Genomic DNA, 22,642 nt, shown 5'->3' on the forward strand with positions numbered 1-22,642 from the left:
CAGTTGCGTATGTCAAAAAGAAAGTAAATTTGCTATGTGAACGTAACAGAGCCAACAAAACATTTAAATTATTTTATAATAATTGAGAAGATAAACTTGATGCAATAAATTCTTGTCTACTATAATTTCTCGAATCTGTTTTTTCCTATGACACCGGGGCTTGGCTTAATTTTCTCGCCTCTGCAAAAAAAATGGCGATGCCCGTAAGCGTGGTTCGTCCTACGCTGGGACACATCTTTCGTTGCGCATCGTTAGGAAGGCAGCTAAGCACTGCTACGGCGCTTCGTGTGAAAGAGAGTAAGAAGCCGTGCTATACTATTTAACTGCGTAAGTGTCAATTTCCTTGCCATCTTCGTTTTTTCAGTTCGAGAGTCGCAAGAGGGCAACACGACAGTGATCGAAGGCGTGTTCGTGGAGTCTCCTCGCAAAGGCCGGGTAGTCGAGCCTAAGCACACCAGTTCCGCGTGTCCACTATGCAGGCTGGGACTCAAACAAATCAAGCACACGGTGAGTCGAGTAGCGCAAGCGTGGATCTTAGGGTGCTAAAGGAACCACTGCTTGATGTCCTCCACCAGGATGTGTTGATCCTGAGCCAGTTCATGGACTCTCAAGGAAACATGCTGCCTCGGGATGTAACCGGACTCTGCGCTAAGCAGCACAGGATCGTGAGCACTCTGCTCTACCAAGCGCAAAGAACAGGTACTTACAGCCAACGTTCTTGCGATAACAATAATTAGTTAGCCACGCAGCGGTGGCTGACTGCTAAGTTGGCTTCACTGCTTAACGCCGGAGTGTTGAGGAGACTGGGTACACCGGATCAGTGCGTTGACCGGACCTAAGGCTACCACGATCGGTCCTGGGGATGTGCCGTACATGAAACTGGCATCACCTGGATGCGAACCAGTATCTGCTTAAAATACCGGCTTTCATCTGGCTATCATAATTTTAGGAATCATGTGATACTTCTACAGGGGTGCCCCGTTAATGTGGACAACTCGAGTTATGGACAGTTTTTCTGGGGACCAAACTTTTTCAATGTATTTACGCCTGGGTAATGTGTGAAATAGTTGTCCGGACAATGGAGAGGGTGAAAAGGCATTCAGTTCATTTGGGACCCATGTACATTTGTTGCGTTTATTATGCACAGCGACGAGAACAAAACCTTGACTGCTCCCACCAGAGCTTTCCTTTCATGTATTCTGTGCAGGACAACAAAAGGCAGCGGGAAAGTGCAGATGTCCGAGGTGTAGCCTTTTTTTGCGTGGTTTGCTAATTTAAAGTGCCAAGCTCCCCGTCGATGCACCTTACTATTGTCGTGTTGTTTGAATGGCTGTGAAGAAAACTCTCTATAGCCCGGGCTTCGTTTTAAACAATCTTCAGCAGCTTTCAGGCGACATCAACAGTTGTAGTAGGAGATCATCGAGTCGTGGGACGCCATTTTGCATCTCGTGGGCCACTGGAAAATTCAAACTGCACTTTATTTTTAAGATCTCTTTTAAGGCTCCAAATCTCCACAGCACAGGGACAAAGATCCTAGTTTGCGCTTCTTTCTCAAGACCGTTGATGTACAACTTGTCATTGTGCTGCTTTGTGCAAGCCGAGCACTTTGCAAAAACTGGTGAAGCTATTATCAGGTCAAAGCGTGAAAGCCAAATTGAATTACGAGAAGGGTTCATTTCAGTCCAGCTGCACAGTGTGCTTCCCGTGGTTTTAGTTTAATGACCCAAACTGCTTTTGGTCAAGATTACCTTGAATGTATCAAGAACAGGTTCAGCACTGCTGGTCTCGCGGACGTCTTGTTGGCGAAGTCGCCAAAAGGTGCTATTTCAGGGGTGTCCCACAACAGTGGGAACTCAATGGCAACACAATGCGATATTGGGTTAATGGAACAAAAAGGAATGTGGCAGCACTGTCGGTAGTTAAGCAGACTCACAGCACCATCTCATGCTAAGTAGACTAATCTGGATGGGGCGAAAAGAGACTTGCAAGTGGTCTTGTGGCCAACATGTTTGTTTTCCTATACACCCAGGACTCATCTATAAGGAGGAGCATATCCCCAAGGAGCGGTGGCAAGAGTTGAACAACTACTTTGGCCGAACGAAACTCAAGATAGACTTTGGGAAGCCTCTAATTGACATTGTGGAATACCTGAGAAAGCCTCCCCAGGCATGAAAAAGAAAGTAGATTTTGCATCTAGTGGTGACATTTTTTTTTATTGCCTTCAAACTTTCGTTTGGTGACAAGCATTTTGTGTATAGAAGACAAAAACACTCATATAACACAGCATGTAAAAACATCTGTACAACGTTCTGCCTTAAGTAGATGAGCTTGCAAATAAATACAATGAGACATTGTAAAATGACAACAATTTTTTTTTTCTTTTAAGCACTGGCTTGTCCCCTCTCACAAAATCAGGCCATGACCACCTTTCATAATAACTACTACCTGTAACTTTTATGCTCGACAGTCCATCACAAGAAGAAAAAAAAACGCACATAAAAAGCTGGTGGATGTGCATGTGTGGACGCTTGCCACATCAGCTCTCCTTTGCTAGTCTTAAAGGAATAGACACGCCCGAATCTAATCGTTTTTGCTCTTTATAATAAGACCAAAGCCGCCACGTGGATTGCGCCAACAAGCGGTAAATAATTTACAACTGAATATTTTTTTCCTGAATCTGTTTTGTCTTTAATGGCCAAACGAAGGTTGCAATGCCAAAGACGTGTTCAGGTCACAAGAGGCATACAAAAAATGCAGTATGGTCAATGCTATTTTCAATTTAATTTAGACCAACTATTATGCAAGTCTGCCCAAGTGTTTGAATGACATAAAATGAGCAACCACCGATCGTGTCACATTTTTTTGCCTGCCTCAAGTGACCTAATATCGTGATGTCACAGCCGTCGTTTGGCTTTTGAAACCGCAACCAGAATGACACCAGAAAAAAAAATTCAATTATAAATGAATTCCGCGTCGTGACTCATGAATACCTCTGTCCAGCGTATCACTGCAAAGAAAAAGAAAAACCTGCATCCAAAATTTTGGAGTGTCTACTCCTTCAACAAGCCAGCTAGTTCTGCAAGAACATTCAGCAAAATTCTGAACTTCTCTTCATTAAAAAAAAAAAAACGCTGCAGACATGAAAACCAATGCTTAGCACATACTCCACAACCAGTACACAGAGCTAACTACCAGCACTGTTCATCGTCTTATCTACCCATATTAGTCGGTGACCACACACACACACAATGCTGCAAGTACTAATCAGCCATTGATAAAAATGAATGATGTACAGGGTCCGTCAAAAGTTCCCAGGCCACATGGTCCGCTTTTCATCGGTATATCCTGGCACTTAAGATTCCAATAGAGCTATCGAGGTTCTCAGGTGGTAGAACGATCCTTCTTCTATTCTCTACAGATATTTTGAGCTTCGAGGGTTTCTCAACAGCCCAACTATGCTGCTCAAAAGCAAACCCTGTGGCCTTGGAACTTTTGACGGACCCTGTACAACCTCCCTGCCTAGAATTTCGTCTTCCGTGGCACCAGCATTTACATGCTTGGTCCTCGACGTGTAAAAACATTAAGCTGCTGCCCATGCTTACAGCTACCAACAACCGAAGCAACCAGCATCGACACGATTATGCTGTACTGCGAGCCCTGAACACCAAGTGGCAAATTCGGTGGCTACAGGATGACCAGTAATGGAAGAGAAGCGGTGCGTAAGTGAAGCCGCAACAACATTTCACCTTTGCAAAGAACACTCAAGCCCGGTGAATAGTTAGAATGTGAATCATTTGCATTTCGCAGTAATACAGATGGGGACAGCACAACACTAATCATTCGGAAGCTAACTGTGTTGTGAAGGTGCATATGCACACACACGCACAAAAAGAAAAAACGTGAGGCAAAAAAGTGATGGAAAGAGCATTCGCAAAACTTTTCACTTATGGTTATGTTCATGGCACATATCCACAATGTCCCTCGTTAAAATAGTTTAAAAGAAAGGAACAAATAAGGAGGAGACATTTTGATAGCTTTGAACATGCTTCAACTCTTCCAGCTTGTATGCCCACCCATCGCGACATGTTTGTCCCATACTCTTCAACACTCTATTAACAATGCTTCAACACATAAGAGTGTTGTAATCATAAACATAGCAGTCTTGTGTTCTCTTTCCAACAACAAAGATTCAGTTTTGTAGTTGTGGCAGCAACAGCAGGAAAAAGACCACCTTAAAGCAACATGCATCTCAAAATGATGCAACACTAGTGTTCTCGATCACACAGTCTCTCAGGCCAAATATCTTCCTAGCCACCACACTTCAGTAAAACAGCATTTGTACATCAAAAATATCCCGTGCGTGTAAAGAACCACATCAAAACATCTTGCACCTTGAAAATGAGTCTTGCACCAGCAGGTTAAGAAAATAAACTGCAAACAAGCGAAATAAAACGGCAGTGTACGCGCTCTGAAGCATCTAAGGAACGGAGAAAAAAAAAAAAAGATGTTTCTAGTACCACAAGTGTCTCAACAAGGCTTTCCCTTATTCCCAATTCGAAATTACTGATAAGAAAAGGCCGACTAACCCGACTGGAGGGACAACAGATTATCATTACAGCAGAGTTAAATTTATGCAAGCAGCAATACTCTAAAAAGACAGGCTCTCGAGCGAAAAACACCAAAGCAGCGTTTTCCGTCTACCTCAGGTCATTTTTAAGTTGTTCCAGAACTTTGATGCTGTCTTAACGACCGTAGCCCCTCCTCCTTCATAGACTATATGACAAACATCCCGGCTAATGGCTTTTACGTGCAGTGCACTCCTTAAAATAAGCTTTTGTACTTCAGTGTAACCTTTCAAGGAGCTCCAATCCCACAAGCATTAGTCTGTTGATGTGGGCAGAATCTCTACTAGAACAGCACAAGGAAACAATACCTTACTCATAGAGCCAATCCAAAGTGCAGCAGCTAAGACACTAGTGCCTACACGAACAGTACACTACTTGGGAAAGGACTAAGTAACTGTAGAGGAGTATGGTACGGGTCATGCCACTATGGTGGGGGTCATGCCACCATGGTAGGGGCCACGCCACTATGGTAGGGGCCATGTCACCATGGTGGGGGTCATGTCACCCAACTAGATAACAACTAGTCTACACCAAATACCAAAACTTTCTGCATTAAGGCAGCATGGCGAGTCTAAACAACACTGTCGTGTAAAATGGCCTTGGGAGCCCGATACCTGCTCCTCCAGTCTCAATATAAGCTAGTCTATAACAAGCTTGTCGAAGCAACAAGACCAGCATGTCCTCTCCTTTGTAGCTGGTAGCAACATGAAATTTTTTTAAGCTTAATAACAGTTGTAGCTGCAAATTGAAAATGCATAGAAACTATCAAAGCACTTAATTGAAATGACAGGCAACCTGCAATTCAGCATGGTATCTATATATAGAGCAAAAAGTGTTATGCACGCTTTATGTGCCAAAGACTCCATTATAGTATGTCGTGTACAAAATGTTGGACAAGCTTTCGTGGAAGCAATTTAGGCCTTTAAAAAACTCTTCGAAAGCACTAGCAAATTGGCAGAAAAGCGCATGAAGTGACATGACTGTAGAATTAAATGGAGAAAGAGGTTAGGGCGCTCTCCAAAGGTAGCAAATGTTTTCTCACAATTCTCGTAACATCAGTCAAGGAATCCTCCGTCATCATCCAGACGCACGCAGCGAGAAAAAAATGCAAAGCTAGTGTGGCCAGCATAAATTGCGCCCCCTCGCAAGGTCTACCATTACGGCCTTTTTCGCACAGCTCTGTCGGCATCATCACATTTCCTCCACCATTTATGCAACGTGACCAGTCTTTGGTTGATTGCAAAGATGAATTAAAACGAAAACAAGCTCGATCCAAACACTCAAATGTGTGCCATCTCAGGCTACAGAAAGTGAAATTTCAGCACCACCCTCATCGCTGTACGGTTACAAACAAGAACAAAAGCAGATGAAAAAAAAAAAGACAGACTCGTCGCGGGTGGCTTGTGTGTGCAACCTCTTCTGTGACAGTGCCCATCGCTAAAAGAAAAAGGAATCTTGAAAAGATAGAAGGGTGACAACAATGATCAGACGAAATGGTAAAAGAATTCGGCAGAGGTTCGGCCATCGGACATTAGCAAATGGAATACGATAAACCACTGTGCGTGTCTTCGTAGTGCTACCTAAGCTAGTTAATGCTGTACACAACCAAATCCCAAGCAGTGAACAAGCGACGTACTCTGCCCAGCAGCACTTGCGCTTAGCACAGCAGCGCGAAACTGGCAGCCTGCTGCCAGTCAAGGAGTGCCGGATACATTTTATCCAGATGCCTGCACTGCCAAAAACAGCCAAAGCACAGTGTGGGGAGACACGAAGATATCAGAACGGGCGCATGAGCCTGACTTCAAGCTCCCCTCCTCCCGAGAGACAGCCAAGATGTTTTTCTTTGCTTGAATTCGTTTAATAAGTTTCTCTCGTAACTATTTCTGCACGTGGACTCGTTAGCAGAGTTGCCCTAGCGGACAAGGAGTGATGTGCTGGTTTCTCGAAGTACCCCTCAAGTACTACCAACACCCACGAAATACTGCGCAGAATGAAGTGTGGACAGTGCAACACAGGCATGTTCCTTGTCTTGTGCACGCTGCTTCCAAAGAGTTCCGAAAACTCCAAAGGCTGTGAAGCACAGTGCACTAAAGTGCTTGAAAATCCCCTCATGCGTCTACCATTGGCAACGTCCTTCCATTTCTTTTTTTTTTTTTTTGTACAGTACAGTCCGCATTTAAAGGGAACACCTAATCTTCTTTCAAGCCCCTACAGCAGTAGCAATAACTCCCAATTTCTTGATGAAAAAAAAATAACAGGATTGATATGATATGTCATACAGTTACTACCAAAAGAAAGATTAGCCTGCAGGACTTGACACGAAATCTAAGCTGCAAACAGAGCTGGTATACTGCTGAGTTGTTCCCTTTAAGCGTGGATCATAATGTACATTCAAATCAACCATGTTCACCGAGACTGCTGCCGAAGCTCCCTGCAAGTGTTACGCCAGGGCTACTGTAGCACTCCCAGTGGTCCAAAGGTCCGGGGACTGAGGACGAAAGTTCTCCCTGTAGTCCCGAGCTCCAGAGCACTGAACGTGCAATGTGAGCCCAACAACAGAGCTCTACGACAAAACTGCGACCCGACTGCTGACTTCACATTCGAAAAATGATGGACCTTCAACAGCGGTGGATTTCACCAATACATCTACTCAACGACAGAAGTTCCAAGACAAATACTCTGCTGCATCACTGCTCACACAGGCAGAGAAATCACTCCCGCAACCCTCGTAAGACAGCCAGTGCCAATGTGACTGCCCCCGGAAACAACAATGAATACCCACCAAAGTGTTAGAATTAATCGTGTTCCTACCTACAAGTGATCTTTAACGGTTGCTCACTTCCGCACCAAACTTACCAATTGGGATACAGTGGCGAAAAACACATGGCAGTGTATTGGTGTTGATGTTTCGAGCCAGTGTAGACGAGCCACTCCACAGAGATCAGCTATTTCGATGCCAAGTGCCGATGACAACATTTGGGTAACTGGGCCAAACTGCCTGGCTGTACAGGTACGTCACCAAGCTCAACTAGCTGGCGTCAGCCCGTGTCCTCAGCCAACTCGGACACTGATGCGGTTCTGTGGTCTCGGTTGTCTGCGACTAACCTCGTCGGCTGGGTGCACCTCGATTTACTCGAGAAACCCGGATCCCAGCTAAACGGAAAGCTGCCACAAATGATCAAGAGGTTTTGGTGAACATGAGTAGTGGGATGATGGAGATGTGTCTACAATGTGAACAGCATGCCAAAAAAAAAAAAAAAAGGAACATGTCAAGAACACCGTCGAGGAGCAGTGTACAAGCTTATGGGGGTGGTGAGACTTTCTTTAAAGAACATGGGTCCTGATGACTAGGACGAACAACACCTGGCCGGTGGAAGGTTTCACAGGGTCTTGGCGCGTTGTATCAGCTCGTCGATGAACATCTGCAGTGGGTCAGAAGATGCCGTCATCACATTCAAGCCATCTTGGCTGTAACAATGCTGCCTTAAAGGGACACTGAGGAGAGCTCTAGTAATATTTTTTTTATAGCAAAATCCGATAGTTCGGCATTTCATGGCTTTGTTGCCACTTGGCCGGCAGCGAAAGATGCCTTCATTTCTAAGAAATTTGGATTCGAAGTTGAAAAAGTTTTTCCCGCCGCTCTGATTCAAACTTGGGATTCTCCTATGACGACACAGGACTAAGTGACGTGACACATGACGTGCACATGACGTAACGCAGACCCCGTGATTTCTGGCAGCCAGCAGTGCGGCCCAGCAGCAGCCGAAAAGAAAGCTACCGCCGGCCGCACGTTGAAGGCATCTATCGGCTATTGCGGCCGTCGCTTCGTTTACGTTTGCACCGGCATTTTGCCAGCGTTACAATGTATCCCGTTCTCGAAGTCGTCAACGAAGTTCTCGCAAATAGACACCTTTAGCATACCATGTACCTTGTTAACGTTAGCGGAATACCGGGAGCCTGCATACCGCTGTGAGCATGCAGGCGCTGATTGGTCCCGGCGCTTCAGGAGCGCGCGTAGCTGTCGGGTACGTGGCGCCATCTGGCGACATCAAGAAGATTTGCGCATGCATTTGCTGCGCCTCAGTGATTCGTGGCTTCTCGTGTCCTAGTGTTGCTAGAACTATTGGTTCTAGCAACACTAGGACTATTGGTAGAACTATTGGTTCTAGCAACACTGTTTTGTCCTATGATGTCATGAAGCTTGTACTTGCGAGTTTGGCCTGTGGCGGCGATACCTGTATTTTGGTTCTTGCTCTTTTCTACGTTACAAGAGCTTTGTTGTCAGTATGAATGGCGTTTTTGTAATCAGGAGCTGGTATTCTGTCGATGCAAGTCAACTTCAATTTCTCCTCAGTGTCCCTTTAAGAGTGCAGTTAAAAAGCAAACAGAATACAAAATGGGTGTGGCAAAGCTTGAGAAATAAGAAACATTTTACTGCATTTTATACCGAAAAGATGAGCAACAATGGAGCTTGGGGCACATACCATTCCTGCTGTTTTCACTTACTAGCTGTTCATTTCAAGCCTCCAAACAAATGCGCAATGTGCTTAATGTTGTCTACAACACTTTACTATGAACATAAACCTGCATGCACACTTTGTGGGGTCACCAAGTGAACTTATTCTACAACTAATAGCTGCAATTACCGTCCCCAAGGGCTTTGGCGACTTTAACTTTGTATTTACTCTTGCCAGAGCATTAGCGACCTTATGCTGCCTTTCATCACCGATCCTTGAAAAATATTGATAAATCCGATTTTAAATATAGTTTCCACCATTCAAGATATTAAGACAGACATCTGTCTACTGAAAATGACTTAATTTTTGTTAGCACCTAATTTTCATGTTTCTTGCAAATAACATAGACCTTGTAAAGAGCTGGTCCCACGAATAATTTAGGCGATCAGAGTGCTGAGGGGCCTATAACACAACAAAAATTACAGCTCACAAAATATTCTGATTTTGCGACTTTTCCCAAATTCACGAAAAATGAGTTGTTTACAGTTTACGTTAGTATTAATCTCTCAACAGTCGTCACTGGTCCTGTGTGGCAATGAACCACTTATCAACTTTACTTTCACCCAGCCTACACATTGCATGCATTTCTTTCTCAGTATTTCACTGCAACTGCAATCACACCCCAAAAATACAAAGCTGAATGAAGGGTGCAAAATTAAACACCCTGATTGTGTGTCTGTTGATCCTTGCTTTTTGCACTCGCAAAAATAACCTGGCCCGAGCTTCCACATCTGTGTCATAGAATGTTATCTACAGAAAGTGAACTTAAGCAAAGAAATACTAGTGCACCCTTAACAAGGTACAGTGTAAATAATGCACACTTCACACCTGCGAGTACAAAATGGAAGGCTTACCTCGACTTGGTCCCGGGACTGTTTGGCACCTACCAGCTTTGCCTGCAAAGCCAAAAAAAAAATTGCTATTGCACAGGTTTATTGGGGTTTAACGTCCCAAAGCGACTCAGGCTATGAGGGACGCCGTAGTGAAGGGCTCCGGAAATTTCGACCACCTGCAGTTCCTTAACATGCACTGACCGCACAGCACACGGGCCTCTAGAATTTCGCCTCCATCGAAATTCGACCGCGGCGGCCGGGATTGAACCCGCGTCTTTCGGGCCAGCAGCCGAGCGTCGTAACCACTGAGCCACCGCGACACCTTCTTATAGGCTTAAAGTACTCGGTATTTACCAATCGTAAACTCACACACACCACCGTACATTACCACAAACAATGTGTGATAACGACATCTTATTGTGCTCTTTTATTGCCTTCCCTGTTTCCTCCACATTCATGACCATTCGCAGAAAGCCCGATCATTGAATTTTTGGTCTGCGGCCTTCACCAGCAAAATTTATAACTGCGTACTTTTTCAATGAATTCGTAATAAAATTTTGATCGAAAATTACTCATGTTAGCCTGCTGTACCAGCCATTTATAGAGATACATTTCCTGGTTTCACAAGGCGACCTTTTTTGATTCACAAGGAAAGCATTTATCACGAGCAGTGCAGCAACAAACGCAGCAGCTGCCACAGAAGTACTAATCATTCCTGTCCAGTGGCAGGAGAAATTTCTCCTGCCACTGCCGACTCGGTTGCTCCACCAGACCAGCTAACCAGGAAAGCTAGCAGTCTTAGACTCGGAGGGCACAGTATAACTCCACCATGAGGGATTTACCTCAACCCATTACTGTACGTCACTAACGTGAACATGAGAAACATAGTCCCCCCCCCCCCCTCCCCTTAAATTTCCTTTGTGAAGTCCAGTCCAACATTAGCTCTCCACTACAGCGACAGGGCACGTGTTCACTACTAAGAGCCAAGCTTCGCATCGAACTAAACATCTGGTGCGCGGCAATGGAACACATAGCTTAAGGCGGAAGCAACAATGCAGCAGTCGGGCAGATTCCTCACCCTGAGGAAGTCTCTCCGGCGATGGTCACTCTCCATGTCGAGGAGCTCATCCAAGTCTATCTCAATGTCATGGTTGTCATCCTGCACAGGTAAAGAAAAAAAACGCTCTGGTATAGCTTCAGCGTTTGTGGCATCAGTGCACTTCAGCACACAAACCTACCAAGCATACATTCCAGCAACTTTTAAAAATGGAACTGAAATTATATTTTAAAATCTACGTCTGGCGATTAATATTATAGTAGGTTTATAAAGGAAAGAAAAAAGAGACATAAATCATACAGAGTACATTTTATAAACCTGCTTAATTTACAGCATTGTACTGCACAAATACAAATAAGCTGGCACACCATCTACTAGATATCCACAAGAGAACATACTGTCACCCATGTTTACCATATTGGCCTCAGCTAACCTAACAAGGTGCAGCCCCTACACTGCATTTCAGACTGATCGTCCAGGCACCATGTAATGCAGCAAACTTAAAACTACTGTGCACAGTCGCATCTCACCAGTGTTCAGAAGCTCCTCCATTTCAGTTCCAACAAACGCTACGCATAACTAATGCATACCTGTGTGAAGTAAATGAAACGGGCTTTTGCTCAAAAGTGCTCACTACAATGGCATATAGTTTTCACATTCCAGAATTAGTACAGATGGAGAATAAAAACAAAAACTACCATAGAATGTATGACACTTTCTGCACAAATGGAGATCTGTTTTTGAACAAAGCCAGTATATACTCGGCAATTTTAAAAAAAATGTTTACAGGTTTGTACTTTAAAACTGTTACAGATATGTTGGTGCAGTCTTTGCAGGTGGATTGTACACCAAGGCCATTAGGTATGTGATATAGCTGAACAATTAGAAACTAATGATCTAAAATTAACTAATAAACTTCTTGATTTTTATTTAAAGGGGAAAGATTATATCGCGAGATTGAAGGCCATCAACATCGAAGGTGAACCCACTTGTTAAATTTACTCATTCAATATTGAACACATCAAAAATATGCATTTTAAACCTCGTTAAGTTGGCTTTCCTGCTTGCTTTCCTAACCCATCAAATACAGATGATGCAGGAAAGCCGACTCAACAAGCTACAAAATACATAATTTTGGCATTCGATACTAAAGTTCATTAGTTAATTTTAGTAAATTGTCTTTTAGCTGAGCTCTATCACGTACGCAATATCCACCATGCTGTACAATCCACCTAAGCAGACTGTACCGACGAACTGCTCACAGTTTTAAAAATAAAAATCTGTAAAAGATAAAATAAAAAGCACCTTGTATATGCATTCAAGGACCAGCCAGACTACGGTACACGTGTGACTGCATTTACAGTAACAAATGGCTTAGGAAAATTCAGTTCTGGCTGACCAAAGCATCATCTGATAACATCCGACACTTATGAGCAATGACAGTTGGCAACAGAACCATGGCAGCAACAAGCAACATGCCCATTTTTTATCCAAAATTGAAAAACTAAAAAAAAAAAAACTTCGAGACAGAACAGGAAAGAAGTCTGCAATTTCTTCAAAACACGAGCACAAAAAAAAAAAAAAAGTTGGCCAATAGGCTTATTCCATCTTTGGCAAGCCAAGAAAGAGGCACTATGGAAAAAGAAAGAGAGGATTCTAAGGAATAGGCAGCAGCTACACAAGAGTTTTTGATGCTTTTTTCAACCACCACTACTTTCCGCAAGTGTCAAAGTTGCTGGAATCAAAACGGCGTGCCTGGCGCAACATCGCGTGCTCGCGAAACGAAATGAGTAACGTCCTCAAACGCAAACACGAAAGGATGCTCCCAAGGTCGCCAACCGCGCATATAAACGAGTCTAGTGAAAGCAGGGGGCAGCAGACGAATAGACTTCCTGTTGGCAGCGGTCTATCCAGGAAAAGTGCGCGCGTGTCTGGCAGGATCGCTGCCGCCGAAAGGACGCTACACTCCGACAAACTGCGGGGAAGTGGACGTGAGAGGAGGACAGCTCACAGGCGTAACGCTTACGTTAAACGTCGCGCAATCTCCTGGCTGCCTGCAGTAAACACACTTCTTTCTTCTTGCATTAGGTTAGCCTGAGAGCCCAAGTGACCATGCGGAAAAAAAAAAGCGATGACATCAGAGCAATCTATTGCTTTTTTTACTTTTTTACTTCACTTGTCCACTTAGCCATTTTCTCCCCTTACCCTCCCTAAAAAAGATTTAATGCTTCACACAGACAAATTTTTGGTACTTCAAATCCTCTTTAACATGTTCAAAATAGCCTGATAAAAAACCTGCCTAAGAATGTGTTTAGTGAGTCAGCACATGACGCCTACAGTGTCCTTCTAGGATTTATTTTATCTCCATACAGCAAAAAGTAGTAGCATAGCAAGAAAAAGCTATGCAGAATGGGAAAATAAAAAATTCTTACATGTAACAACACATCTTACATTCACTATGAAATTATTTAAGGATTTACACATTTTACTTGCATTGGGTGTTGCCTTTGCTTCACTCCAGTGAAGCCTACACTTCTCCTGCAGCTAAGCTGCACATCAATATGAAAAAATATTGAGTTCTACTGAATACAAAAGTATCCTTTAAAATGCAAATGATTTTGCTGCCTGTACTACCAAAGTACCGCAAGGAAAAAACAATGTTAGAGCTACTACTTCAGCTCAAATAAAACATTACTACACACAGGTCAGTGCCTCGGAGACACCAAGCAAAAGAATGGGAAAGCTACCGACGGTGCAACAATGGTGGAGCCTCTCGATACAATTCAAATGTCCCCACTGAAGCGAGAGACCAGGCCTGCTCTGCTTTAAGACAGTCGTAAGGCCTCGAGTATCTTCTTTTGTCCTGTCACATTGTCCAAGGAAGCACGACGTAACGGAAGGAGACTGCTCAACGAAAAGAAACGCCGAAGGAGAGGGTGGGAGGTGGGGGAGGTCGACGTCTCCTCCCCAGAGCAAAAGTGGTGCTTGGCGTCGCTGCTTTGTTGTCACGCTTCCTCGAGCGTAACCACAGATTGCTCTCCCACACCCAACCCCACGGGACACTTCCTGTCGTCTCGCACAAATGAGATCAGGTCCTCCTCTCCACCCATCCGCCTCATTCATTCAGCAACCATTTGTAGTACAAAGGGAGGGGGGCATCTCTCCCCAGTTCTTTCTCACATCTTAAAACATTTCAGATGGCAAATGTAAAAATGGGACTGCTGCTAGTCTGGCATTCTTGCATAAAACCACTTTCTGCAGCCACTATTCCTACTCATTCAATCATGAGTGCCAGACTCCATTTGCCTCTCGCAGGCTTCGCATGCATGCCAAAGGTTTATGGCCAATATTCGAAATGTCAATGCTGCCATCTGTAAAGGCCTTTTTCCTGAAACACTCCGCTAAAATGGTGGCGTCAAGAAAAACATTTTCTAAACCTTTTCTAAACAAACAGAAAGCAACGCAGCTGCTAGGTGTCGCACATCTTTCACAAGCTGGCATTTACAGCACTCAATTCAATTTTCTTTTATACTCTAATAAGCTTCTGGTCAACATAAGTACAGGGTCCTTGTAGTGGAGCTAATGCCACCACGACAGCTCTCTATAAATGAGCTCAGGAAAGCTACAGTGCAATCTGACAAGTGTATTTGGGATGACCCCAATATCACACCCTTTTACCAGCACCTTGTAGATATCAGACCTCTTTCATGCTCATTTCGCATCGACTAACACACATGGGACCACACAAAAAGGAAAGAAACTTCCCGATGAATTTGATATCAATGCCTGCTACTAACTTCAATCACAGTTTACGCAGGAGATACTGATTATATAGGAGTTAACCTGTCATCATTGTATTCTCGTGCTCTGTGTAAAATAAAATAACCACTACTATGAACATTACAGCCCTTGTAATGTCCCCCACCAACTGTGACCCACAGTTATTGTGAAGAAAAAAAAAACAGGAGGGCACATCACATTTGTGAACCCTATGGGCCGAAGCGTGCAAGGGTTCTCCAGCATTACTTAAAGAGCTGCTACAGGGCAAAGGGTGTGAGCAATGCGTGCATCAATGCAGGCAACAAATGAGCTCATTTCAACCCATCCACAATACAAGCGCAGGCACTGCTTAGCTTCAGCCTTATATTTATTTATTCAAATACCTCACGGGCTCCGACTGGAGTATTATGTGAGGGGGGTTACATAACTGGGGTGGTAAAAAGAAGCAAGTAGAACATGGTTATTTTAACATCGGTATACAAATAACAAGCAACCAACCAGAAAATAGAACTAAATTGAAAAACACACTACAGAACACACTTCAGAAAAAAAAAACACACCTCAAAACAAAATGATACTTATTTTTTCTTTGAAAATAACAATCTGAGATGTGAACAATGTTGTCCGGAAGACTATTCTAATAAATGCTTCCACGGGGCAGGGCTGATGAGTTGAATGCAGTGGTCCTTCCCGAAAGGCGTTTAAAACTGAGGTTATTATGCAAACGGTGAGATGTGCAGGCAGGTTTTGTAAGGGGTAGTGTGAAGAAATGATGGCTGTAAACAATTTTATGGAAGAGGCAGATAAGTGCTATTGTTCTGCGAGATTATAAGGATGGAAGGGATAACGAAGCCTTAATGTTAGTTATACTGGAATGTCGGCAATAGTTGCTAAAACACCCAGAATAAAACACCCACAGGGGGCGCACTCACCGAGCAGGCGAAGAGCCGCTGCAGCTGCTCGTACATCCACATCTCGACGCGCAGCCGCTTCTTGATGAGGCTCATCTGGTGCGGGCCGTACTTTGCCGTCAGGTACTTCTTCTTGCGATCCTGCAGTTCCTCCTTGTCGCCCCCTTCGAAGTTGACGTGCAGCGTCTTGGGGGCCAAGCACTCCCCCTTGAGGCCTGCTGCGCCTGCTGCCAGACCACACTCCATCGCGTGGCCGCTGGCGGGGTCTTCAGGCGGCACTGAGAAGAGTGTTCCTGCAAGGAATGGGGCCGTCAGACATGAGGAGACTAGCTGTGGGCAAGGTCGGTTTCGTGGCTAAGCCCTTAAAGGGGCTGCGAAACACTGCTTGGGGGGATACCGGCTATACTTCAGGTGGGTTCTTTATGTCACACAGATGCTGACTCAGAAAGAATTACAGGAATCGATGCACAGGAACGGGAGTTATACAGTGAAGAAATTTGAAAATACAAGCAAACAAAACGCTGCCCTCAACTCGATTTTGGCGGGGCTTCCCACTTCTATTTCGCTCTCCCAATGACGGCACCTGGCGCAACCAATCAAAACAGCCAGCCAGAGCACGTCGCGGAAGTTTGTACTCCATGGTTGCCTGCTCTCTGTAACTCGTTCTTGCTGAGACTGGCAGCGTCGTTTCCATGCCAGAGCGCCCCTGGTGGTGTCTTTTTATTTTACTTGCTTTGCAGGGCTTTTATCTAAGACAAACAAGTTTTTTTTGTTGATCTAGTATAAAACGCAGAGAGGTGACAAAATGTGTCTCTATTTATTCACACAATTTGCAGTATATTTACTGTTTGTCCGATCATCAAGCTCGCGCCAGGTGATGTCATATCCGCTGCTAAAAACCCGCCACTGTGTGGCGACACCATCAGAGCCATGAAGTTGTTTTTGGGAGGACATTAAAATATTAAAAAACGGAATATATGCGGTATTGCCGACGCTAATAGCACCATTATAACTCACTGCATGCAATCGACAGGCAAAACAGTTAACTAAGATTGTGTTTCTGGGCCCCTTTAAACCACCCGAAATTTCTGTATGAAATGTTTTCTTTACTAGAAGTGCAAGTCTTCTGCCGTAACTCTGCTAGAGCAGAAATGAACTGAGGTTTGCACTGTCCAAAAGCTGCCTGAAGAATTTCTTACTAAAATAAAGGTTCGATACCGGCCGTGGCAGTCGAATTTCGATGGAGGCGAAATTCGAGCAGCCCGTGCACTGTACAATGTCAGTGCATGCTAAAAAACTCCAGGTGGTCGAAATTTCCGGAACCCTTCACTACGACGTCCCTCATAGCCAGAGTTGCTTTGGGACGTTAAACCCCCCACAAACCATTAAATAAAGCACAACTGCAGAGGACAAGCTCTGTTCGTTCAAAAGCAGCAAAGGTAGTTAAGAGGGAAAATTAAACGTCGACACAACATGAAGGAAAGGCAAGAGCGTATCAGGAGAGGATGACAGTCAAGCACCACTTGCAGCTCATGTTTATTGGTGCCAAAGACACCTCAGAGATGCAAGTGCAGATTCATACACACACACAAAAAAGAGAACAAACCGAATGGCCATGAAAGAAATAAGTGCGTCACAACATACGATAGGTAAGGCATTTAGCTAAGGTTTCAAGATAAGGTTGTATGTCTTTCTAGATGTGTTTCGTTATTGTTTGCGCTATATCAGTATTTATCACCTCTCCAACCTCTTGAAAAGCAGAAATTTTTCCTGACATCTATGTATGCTGAGCCAGCAGCTACGGCTCCTAGCATGCCAGTGCACAGTTTTGTGTCACCCTAGCAGCAAACAGACTGGCAAACATAGGCCCAGTGAAACTATCCACTTGCAATATTGGGCAGATTACATGTACTACTTGGGAGATTGCAAAAGGAAATAAAAATATCTGACGGAATTTCCTGTGTGGACAACAACTGCAATCCCTAAGCAGTGCACCTCTCTAGTGGTAAACAGACATGCTTTACAGTTGAACAGTTTATGTACATGGGCTTTTGGTTTCGATGCCCACGAACAACGGGCCAATATTGGTTCAATCATGGGCTAAGTTTTTACTAGCTAGCGCCAACATGTGGTGGTGGTGGTTTCTGAAGGTCAGAGATTTTGATATAGCTCAGAATGATGAGCTTACAAAATTCCCTTTCTTTTTCTTTTGCATTAATTTCCTGTCAGTCATATCTGGTGCACGAAATCTGTGCAACTAAGGAAAGATCTTATCAGCACATAACTTTCCCATCTCTATGACAAATGTTTGCTTGTGTGCACACATAACGTTGACAAGAACAACAAAACAGACACCTTTGCAGTCTTGTTCCAGCTACACAAACTGCTTGTATTAAGTCGAAATCAGCTTTTCCCACAGTGTGTTTTGAATGTGTTATTCACCACTCCTTATTTTCTGTGTCCTTTGTTCTGGCTGACAAGGTTACTCCTTGTTTCCAGCATGCACTCAAGAGGATGCCGAACGGACCTGCCCTGATAACACAATCACACTTGTTTAAAGCTCACAATCTATGCGCTGTCAAGCAAATAGCCAGTGTCTGACAATGGCCACTGGGTCCCAACAAGCAAAGCTTGCGAACATGTACAGCTACACAAACATGCTAGGTACAATGAAGTAAGTGCTGCAGCTTGAACCCACTGGATGCTGCCATATTTCGCATTCTTCGCTCTGCATTGCACCGCTTTTCCACACTATGCAAGCATATGAGTGACTCTGCACACCGTATTTTGAGTGTATCAGTATAGTCAAATCTACTTAGTACTGCGCAGCTCCTGGGGGAATATATTAACCAGATGAAATGGCCTAACAGAAACTCCCAGATCGATGACGGGCCAGGTAGTAACAGTTAGACAATTTCCTAATATATACCCGCTGCAACATTCCGGTGGAGCGAATGTGCAGTTCTGCGACCAGCAATGAAATAAGAAACAAAATTTCCAGAAAAAAGTAGTAATGGGTTCCTGTCGGCACTACTCGGCACTTGGACGGTTTATCGCAGACTGACATTTTCATGATATGCCTGCTGCGACATTCTTGTGGTGGTGCGAACGTGCCGCTCTGCGACCAGCAATGAAATAAGAAACAAACGTCTAAAAAAAATAGCAATGGGTTCCTGTAGGCACTAGCCGGGCATTTCACCATGAAGCACTTGGACGGTTTGTCCCGGACTGACATTTTCATGATATGCCTGCTGCGAAATTCGAGGTGGAGCGCAAAGGAATAAGAAACAAACGTCTAAAAAAAATATAGCAATGGGTTCCTGTAGTCACTAGGCGGGCATTTCACCATGAAGCACTTGGACGGTTTGTCCCAGACTGACATTTTCATGATGTTCCTACTGCGGCATTCTAGTGGAGCGAATGTGCGGTTCTGTAACCGATAAGTAAGAAAATAATAAACAAATACATTCGAAAAAAAAAACAGCAGCGACCCACTACAGTGACGGGGACGTCACGGACGCTTCAAAGAGGAGGAGAAAAATAATAATGACAAAAAAGAACGCGAGCAGCAGAAGGGAGCAATGCCTCCACCTCCTACTGTGTCGCCGGCATGCCAAGGAACGCTTCCAGTAGGCCCCACCTGCAGGAAACTGGTCCTAGCCGCTCCCGCTTCTGCCGGCAGCAACAGCACGCGCGTGCCGTACAATATGCAGAGCGGGTCTTTGAACCCTCGCTTGACCGCTCCGCAGAGCCTCCCCGAGCAAACAGCCGCCACTGACGCGAGTCGACACGCGCGCTTTGCGTTTCTTCTAAGAGGTGTGATTCTTGCTTTCTTCCTTATTTTTATTTCTAGCCATTTTTTCCCTCTCAATCTGAGGACAGACTCGGCACGCGCTTCATGAACATTCATAATGCGCGAGAGCCGGTCTCCCGGCCTCCGCAGTGTGTCATTAAATCACCGCCTCAATGCCAGCTGGCCGCTCGGTCGTTTGTCCGATAACCTTGCAAGGCCACGATGCGTGCGAGTGCCTGCAACCAGAGAAAACGCCGCAAGGTCGACGGCAGCGGCCGCTCTTCGCACGAAGCAGAAGAAAAACTAAAAAACGACCGTCGTCAAGCGAATCGCTAGAAGCCACCCACACCCACTCACCGACTTTCGCGAAATATATATATATATATATATATATATATATATATATATATATATATATATATATATATATACACACACACCCCACCACCGGCTGACGCGCAGGTGGAGGTATTTCGCTCGAAGCCCCTCTCAAACCCGCGCCACCCAGCAAAGCCCAGTTATTTATACATGTGCAACCGCGATGTGCCACAAGGCTAGCAGGCTGCCACCCACCCCCTCTTGGGCGCGCTACAAAAAAAACCAGATCACTCTTCCGGGCGCTCCCTTTTTTCCCGGGCCCGATCGTCGCCAGCTAGGAAACGCCAAGTCCGCAGGATGTGTCGCACGGCGACCCACGTACGCCAGGGTCCCATTTGCGCAACGGCACAATGCTTCGTGAAGCAACCTAGCAACGGGCGTCGCGCTCCCTTTTACTGCCGCAAGCAACGGCGCGCAGACAAAACGGCGCGCCGCGACGCGTTTTCTGGAGCAAGGGTCGCCGCTCATTTGGGCGCCCGGATTAATAATAATGAGAGTCTGAGGTCGTCGCGTGTGCAATTGTCGCTCGCTTCTTCCCTCCCATACCGAGCTGCGACACCGTTCTCACGTGTCGCGCGCTAAACGGTGCATCTCGGTTGCACAGTGGCAAAGGGGCACTCGGCCACCGGACCGAGGCTGCAAAAACGCGCCCTCGGTTCTCTCTCTACGCGAGCTAATTAGCGAAGCGTATTTTCTCCCAACAAACGACCGGTGGAACTGCGCCGTGACAAATCGGCGGTCGTCCTTTTCCCAAGCTCGCAGCAGTAGCACGCTGCACTAAGTGCCTGCCCACAGCGAAATGAGCGCCAGGATTTACGACAAGGCTACGCGTATTTCATTCTCTGGCCGAGTTTCGCAAAGCACAATATAGCTAGGCGACCGCCAGCGTATAGTGGCATCGTAAATATTCTCGTTCGGTCGCAAGATCACACGCACACAAAAAAAGGAGAACCTCGCTCAGCAAGCAATATTCGACGCGCTTTCTTTTCGTCGCGCCCGAAAGTAAATGACTGCGTCAAATGCGAACTTTCATGCAGGCGCGCGCGCGCCAGCGCGCCTTTTACGCAAGCCTTGAAATTGCGCATTCACACCGCGCACGCGACGTCGACGGAGTTCTCTATCAGCAGCAGACGAGCTCCGAGGCAGGGCGCTCTTCAAAAGAGCCGCGGGTGCCAGATTATAAAAGAGTGCCGGGGAGGGGGGGGGACCAGTTTTGCAAGGGCGCCTTTCACCAAACAAGCACCACAAACTGCGGCCAGCACATACTCGAGGCATGCGACAGGGCCGGGCCACCACGCCTCTCTCGTGACCCCGAAGCTCCACGAAAGAGCAAATAATTAAAAAAAGAAAACGGAGCAATCTTTATCTCCACTTCAGGCAGCGTTATCTCCGCATCGCGCTCGCCGATAATGACGCTCGGCAAAATAACTCACGCGCGTCCCGACGGAAGCACCACAAACAAAAGCGGGAAGTGTCCGGTGAAAAGAAAAAAAAAGGCTCAAACCAAAGAGCACCCCCCCCCCCCCCCCCCCCCCCCCCCCCCCCCTCCTCCTGAAAGCGGCCGCAGTGAAACGGATAGTTGCGCCCGTCATGCACAAGCGATTATACGCGATCGTGCGATGAGACGAACCAGCTTCTTCGCTCCCCGAGGCAACCACCCGACGAAGAGGCTTCAGGAAATAAACAACGAGAAGAAAGCAACCCCCCTGGCTCCGACGCGATACAATGGCCGAGGGGAGCTGTGAAGAGCTCTCCGTGAAGCCTCCTTCACGATCGCCTCACGACCGCACCACACCTGCCCTTTGTTCCCAGACAAACGGAGGAAAAAAAGCCAAACAAGGCAGCACGCGTGCAGTTGTGCACCGCGACCGTGTGCCGCCGTCGAGGCGATCTTCCACCGTATCAGCACTGCAAGCGCCTCGATCTAGCGCTGCTTCCGAGACGCGGCGACGAGGTGCGCCGTTAAGACATTCACAAGGACTTTGCAGATTTTATACACGACGCACGAAGCAGCGTGGGCGCTATCGCGACGAGAAAAAACAAAGACTTCATTCATTTTTAAATAGACCCCGCGTGTGTCCATGACGCCTGCGCGCCCGCCTTTGTGCCAACAGGAAGAAAAAAAGATACGGAAGGCTAGAGGACACGCATTTGGGTTTATATAAAAAAAAACGGTAGTGAGAGCTTACCTTAAGAAAGAGACGGCGTAATTCGACGTCCTCGTATACTCCGAATCCGTTCGGCACCAAATGTGAACGACCCGCACCAAGACAATCGCGAACAGCAGAGCTCCGCTCTCCACGACCCGTCGCGATGTCTCGCTTGCTTTCGCTCCGTCGCCGGAGAAACACAAGCAACGCGCGGCGACGCAAGGAAAACCCGGAACGGCACATGCCGGAAAAAACTTCCCACTAACGCACACGCATGAGCAAGAAATAAACACGATTTACTAAACGCGAGTGAACAATTTACAATCTAAAAGATGACGCTACGTTATTGTCACTAAAGTTGGGAATAATAAAGCACGAGATATCTAGTTTTGGGATGGACCAGAACCGAAAGCGAAACTTTGGATGCGCGCGCTGAAAGGTGGCCGCGTGAATAAATCGGATTTGGTTCGAACTTGCAGCTGCATAAGAGCAAAATGAGGTGTAATAATTTAGAATAATATCTTAATTGGCAAGCAGCGGGTGCTTACAGTTAGGAACGCATGCGCACAGCTTCATTATGAGCTCCGAGCAGCAAGCA

General features: G+C 45.7%; 2 protein-coding genes across 2 annotated transcripts; one reads left to right on the forward strand and one right to left on the reverse strand.

The window, feature by feature from the left end:
• Window positions 1-166: 166 nt before the first annotated feature.
• Window positions 167-2,359, forward strand: mRpS18A (mitochondrial ribosomal protein S18A). The gene is made up of 4 exons (XM_089558167.1): window positions 167-297; window positions 365-507; window positions 576-699; window positions 2,030-2,359. Exons 1-4 carry the CDS (start codon window positions 192-194, stop codon window positions 2,170-2,172), a joined length of 516 nt encoding a protein of 171 aa, XP_089414293.1. The 5' UTR covers window positions 167-191; the 3' UTR covers window positions 2,173-2,359.
• LOC149332542 (protein phosphatase 1 regulatory subunit 14B) lies at window positions 2,195-22,248 on the reverse strand. The gene is made up of 5 exons (XM_089558168.1): window positions 22,084-22,248; window positions 15,745-16,016; window positions 11,054-11,134; window positions 9,997-10,038; window positions 2,195-8,047 (listed from the first exon to the last, which is right to left on the reverse strand). The coding sequence occupies exons 2-5, from the start codon at window positions 15,967-15,969 to the stop codon at window positions 8,006-8,008; spliced, it is 390 nt and encodes a 129-aa protein (XP_089414294.1). The 5' UTR covers window positions 15,970-16,016; window positions 22,084-22,248; the 3' UTR covers window positions 2,195-8,005.
• Between the last annotated feature and the right edge of the window lie 394 nt (window positions 22,249-22,642).

This window comes from Amblyomma mixtum, chromosome 8 (assembly GCF_055824585.1).
Source record: "Amblyomma mixtum isolate Tamu chromosome 8, ASM5582458v1, whole genome shotgun sequence".
NCBI classification, from domain to species: domain Eukaryota; kingdom Metazoa; phylum Arthropoda; class Arachnida; order Ixodida; family Ixodidae; genus Amblyomma; species Amblyomma mixtum.